Below are 5,726 nucleotides of genomic sequence, written 5' to 3'. Positions count from 1 at the left end.
AGCAGAGGGCTAGGGAATGGGTGCTGCTGATTTGTCGAGAATGCAATCATAGGGATAGGGAAAATGACCTTCCTGAAGCTGAGTCCACTTCTGAGTAGTGGCCATAGGACCAGCTGAGTCAAGAGTCATGGGTCTGGTGGGACCATCCAGTCATCAGGAATGCAACGCCTGAAAAGACATCCATAAATCCAATCTTAGATTCTACACTAATGACATTATTTACAAGAGTAATTGGAGAAGTTGCAAATGTTGTCACCTATAGAATAATGGCTGGTAATGGAATAATGTTTTAACTATAAATTAAGACCCTCTCATCCTCCTAACCTGGTAGGCTTTCATTAGTTTAACAAAGGTGGTTTAATTTATTGAGAAGGGCTATTATAACTTAAACTACAAACTAAATTTCTCCCAAAGTTAGCTTGGCCCATGCTCCGAAATAACCAAGGGCAGTTTGGAGGTTGGTTAGGTAAGATCTAACAAGATCTAGAAAGATGAAGTTGGTTAGGTCAGATCTCTTTCACTGTCATAATTTTCTCACTCTTACAATTTTTGCAAATGTGATTTCATAATGAGTTCAGTTGCACCATGTAATTTTGTACAATTTAAGATGGAAAAGGTAATAGGGTATTAATTTTATTTTTACAGTGTAGAAAGACTTTGAGAACAAATTTAGTTAAATATGGTCCAGTTCTGATAAATTTCAGTATTTCAAAAGAATCTTGGTGTAACAGAAGACACTGAGAGTCAGACCTGCCCATCCTACTGGTCTGATATGGGTTCTTAACAGCAGAAGGGAAGGAATGGGTTAATGACCCCACAGAAAGGAGTCAAAATGTTCTGAGGATCCAAAAATCTTCTCAAAGCGCCAGCCATACCCCTTGTTTGGCTCTAAATTTGTCTTCTAATTGGTTTACAGTATTAAAGGAAAGAGAAAAGTTCCATCTTTTAGCTTAATTTCCTGCTTCTTTCTTATTCTTCATTTATCCCTTCTGGCACACCCTGATTAAGAGCAAAGCCATTTAATATCACCAACATGAGTACTGAGATACGGGGCCATGATTAAAGACCAAACACACTTAATTGGCTATGATTTTGGGGAGGGCTTTTATTGTGTCAAGCTGAAAATTTTTGCTTACATTTGTCAGACAGATGTGCTTACAAAAGAAACTCATTATTGAGATAAATTAAGGAGGAAAGGGTGGGGCCCATTAATAGTTCTGTTCTGGGGTAACCGTAGACTAGAAAGAAAAGCTGCTGGGACTGAAGTCCTCAGAAAGTGGAATCTGAGATACACAGACATTCCCGCTACCACCCCATCCCCACTACCTTCTCTTTCAACAGCCACAGAAGTTTTTATTTCTGATGTCACCTTTATTTTTTAAAGTGCTCCAAGAGCAAGAGATTCAGCCACTGGCAGCTCTGGATTAATTTCCTAAAGTTTTTGATTTGTCCTGCACCCTATAAATGTGTCTGTTCAATCTCCAGGTCTGAAAATATCAGAAAAGATTCTTACTGGCTCAGCTTGGGTGGCATGCCCACCCTTTGAACCAATCATGGTACCCCAGTGAGTGCAGTTCCTTTCTTGACTAAACCTGAGTGCAGAGTGGACTATCCTGATTGACCATTTTCATCATCCCAGTCTTGTTCGGAACAGCAAGTCATGAACCACTTGTGAAATACAACATACAAGAAAACAATAGAACACAACACAATAATTTAGAAAGGAATGTCAGAATGCTTCCACCATAGCATATTGTTTTTGAAAACTTTTGTTTTAGCTCTTGGTATGTGCATGTTTCCCTAACTGTGACTTTGGTCATGCAATAAAAGGTATTTCTTAAATGGTTTTTGTAGTCAAAAAAAAAAAAAAAGATGAAAAAACTTTTAGCTCTACTGTACAGTTTGGGTACTTGAATTCTGTCAATGTTGATGTTTCCAGATTAGGAGTTTGTGATGTGTTACAGCAGTAAGACAGTTCCCTTGCTGCATTAGAGCATGATTGCTCACTTATTCACTGCTTATTCTCTGCTCCTCATTCACCCACTTTGGAGGATAATCAGATGTACTTATTTCCCTTCTGGGTTTTAATACCAAGTATTATGTGTCCTTGCTCATTGTCAGTTTCATTTGTCTTTAATCCCCCTACATTCCCTATTTTCCACAGTGTAATTACAGTAGAAAATTGTCATTTCCTTTAGTAAATGTTTACTATGGCTTTCTGAATTTATAAATGAAAAACAGCCAACACTCACCAAAAATGTTCTGTTTTACTTATTAAAGTCCCTTGTCATGTAATACAATTTGCATGAACTGAGGATGACAGATTAATGCCATCATTTTGAAGCAGCTGCAATTACTACATTGAACATCAGTGAGTTACTGAAATGATATTTTTTGAAACTTGATCACAGCTCCTTTTCTGAAAGGGTGTATGGCTCTGAGGAGAACTGATGATTTCCAATAATTATTTCCCAGTTAATTGTGGGGCATTGCCCTGCAGATGTTACTTAAATCTGATTTTATTTCCTTCTACTAGTGTATGAGAATCTTTTTAATACCCTTTTTAAAGATTTGTCTAATCATCAAGAACATTATTAAATAACAGTGATTTTAAAAGTACTCTAACAAGAACTACCAGTATTCCACTAAGAAACAAAGATTATCCATCTAAACATATTAACAAATGCCTTTTAAGCATCTCCTGAGTTTAAGATTTATTTTTCCTTTAGCAAATAGGTTTGCATTTTACTCAGCATTCAAACATCCTTACACTCATAGATGGATCCTGGTTTATCACTGTTAACTTTTTAATTGGCTACCAGAGTTGGTTGCTCATATGTAATGGAAGATTTGTGTATATTTACTTCTGAGAACGTGCTGCACTTAGTAGCATGCCTTCTTCATTCACTTTTGGGATTTTTTAATAATTCGAAAACATTTCATTAGCTGTAGATTTATCCTTTTCTTAAATGTCTAAGAAGAAGCCTGATATTTGAAGATGTTAGCTCATTGGTGACCTCATTTTTTCCCCATTCATCTTAGTCCTCACTGCTTTCTAGGTTTAATTTAAGCAATTTCTATTTTTTCAGAAACTCTTACATTTCTTCAATATTTTTAAAAATGTTAACATAGGTTTTTTTAAACTGTGTTCTTGTAACCTTAAAACAATTCCTAAATATCTCTATCTAAATTAAGTTCCCAGAGGTTTAATAATTGTTTTCAACAAATAGTTCTTATATTTATTTAATTCTATAAGTTTGGAGTAATAATTTTATGGACACAAGCATTATGAAGAAAATAACTTTTGGCCGTGCGCAGTGGCTCACGCTTGTAATCCCAGCACTTTGGGAGGCCCAGGTGGGCGTATCACCTGAGGTCAAGAGTTTCAGATCACCTAACCATGGTGGTGAAACCCCGTCTCTACTAAAAATACAAAAAAATTAGCTGGGTGTAGTGGCACGTGAATGTAATCCCAGCTACTCGGGAGGCTGAGGCAGGAGAAACGCTTGAACTCAGGAGGCGGAGGTTGCAGTGAGCTGAGATTGCACCACTGCACTCCAGCCTGGGCAACAGAGCAATACTCTGTCACACAAACACACACACACACACACACACACATAGAGTATTAGGCTTTGGTTTGAGATACAACCCACATATTAAATATTAGTATCTTTATACTTATAAATACTCATATTTATTTAATATATTTTATTTTATTTTTATTTAAATATATTTATTATATTTTATTAATAAACTCATAAAGTTTATTAATATGAGTATTTATAAGTATGAAGATACTTATATCTCAGTGTGTCCGTTATATCTCAAACCAAAGCCTAATTATGGGTTTATATCTTAGTGTGTAGCTTATAAACCTTATAAACATTATAAACTTTATTATAGTGTATTAAGCACTTTCACATAAACAAGGTATCAAATATCCATATGTACCTTTTATCTTTTGCTTTATTAACATGGCATGGCTACGGTCTTCTAGACATATAACCATCCTAGAATTCTCGGAAGGTAATTCTTTGGCAGAAGAAAACATGCGCCCTAGGAGTATGTTTAGATATGCCCATTCCTTGACTGAGTAGAGGCATGCTCTCCCAACAAGAGTTGTACTGAAAGCTGCAAGTTTACAAATCTTCTTCCTTTGCTTCTAATCAGTCTAATTCAACTCCCTAACTAAAATTCAACTCCCAAAATAGGATTCCCCGTCTTCACATTATTTTTCTCAGGAAAGGTTGTCACGATAACGTCCTAATTTGTTTGTTCATTTTTCCAAGAAGGATGGCATTTCCCCTTCCAGGAGCCTGCTATGATGACTGCCCTGCCTACCTGAAGTAGGTGCTCAAACAGTTTCCCCCAGAAGCATCAAGTTCTGCTGTCAATACTACCGAGTATTAAAGGAAACTGCTTCGGATACCCCAATAACCAGAACTGTTCTGAGTCCTGTTTACGAAAGCTGTAGTCTTATTGACGAAACAGCATTTTGCAATCCTTTTTGTAAACTAGCTCTTACTCAGAAATTGAGTGGCTCTGAAAAGAGCCTTTGATTTTAGCTTTGGGTTTTTTTTCTTCTTCTTTTTTTTTTTTTTTTTTTTTCCTTCTTCTTCTTCTTCTTCTAGACATTAGACATTCAAGTCACTTCGCTGGCTTTTACAACTTGCGTGGTTATTCACACTGGACTTTGTGGTAGTGACTCCCAATCTTTTGGGGCAGCAGCACAGCTTGGATGTTGGGCAAGACGTCACCCCAGGACATTGTCACTCGGCCCAGCAGCTTGTTGAGTTCGTCGTTGCGGATGGCCAGCTGCGTGTGGCGTGGGATGATGAGGGTGTTCTTGCCCCGACGGCGTTGCCCACCAACTCCAGGATGTTGGAGGCCAGGTACTCCAGAACCGCAGGCGGGTACCCTAGCGAGCCGCCCCCGACCCGCTCAGCATAGCTGCCCTTGCTGAGCAGCCGGCGGACACAGCCCATGAGGAACTGCAGAACCTCTCTGAATGAAAAGCGCCTGCCTTTTCCCCGAGCTTCCCCAGTCTAAGACATAGCTTAAAAATAAAAATTATAACGGAAAAAGACACCCGTTAAAACGGGTAGTCAGCGTATTTCTAGTCTGATGGCAGATGGTGGCTTATTATCTGACTGATTGGCTGATAGCCATCTATCCAATCAGAGAACCTTACTGCTATTGCCTTATTTACATACTTCCTCTACCTATTATCCAATCAGATGTTGGCTGCAAATGACGTAGGTTGAGGGCCATACCTATAAATATCACACTTCGCTCCAGTCAAATGTCACTTACTGATCTCCCAGTGAACTTGTAAGATGAACGTGCTGCAGCTTGCTTCAAAGGGCACTACAACTTCCAAAAAGGGCTTCAAGAAGGCAGTCGCTAAAACTCAAAAGAAGGAGGGTAAAAAGCGCAAGAGATGCCGCAAAGAGAGCTATTTTATTTACATTTACAAGGTGCTGAAGCAGGTCCACCCGGACACTGGAATCTCTTCCAAGGCCATGAGTATCATGAATTCTTTTGTTAGTGACATTTTTGAGCGCATTGCAGGTAAGGCTTCCCTCCTGGCGCATTATGACAAGCACTCGACCATCACCTCCAGGGAGATCCAGACGGCCATGTGCTTGCTGCTGCCCGGGGAACTAGCCAAGCATGCTGTGTTAGAGGGCACCAAGGCTGTCACCAAGTACACCAGCTCCAAGTAA

General features: G+C 38.9%; 1 protein-coding gene across 1 annotated transcript; it reads left to right on the top strand.

Moving 5' to 3' along the window:
* Positions 1 to 5,336: 5,336 nt before the first annotated feature.
* Positions 5,337 to 5,726, top strand: LOC103222030 (histone H2B type 1-A-like). Its single transcript, XM_073006175.1, has one exon. The coding sequence runs from the start codon at positions 5,337 to 5,339 to the stop codon at positions 5,724 to 5,726; it is 390 nt and encodes a 129-aa protein (XP_072862276.1).

Source organism: Chlorocebus sabaeus, chromosome 17 (genome assembly GCF_047675955.1).
Source record: "Chlorocebus sabaeus isolate Y175 chromosome 17, mChlSab1.0.hap1, whole genome shotgun sequence".
Lineage (NCBI taxonomy): Eukaryota > Metazoa > Chordata > Mammalia > Primates > Cercopithecidae > Chlorocebus > Chlorocebus sabaeus.
The sequence above is the reverse complement of the archived record's forward strand: the minus strand, read 5'-3'. Positions and strand labels throughout refer to the sequence as shown.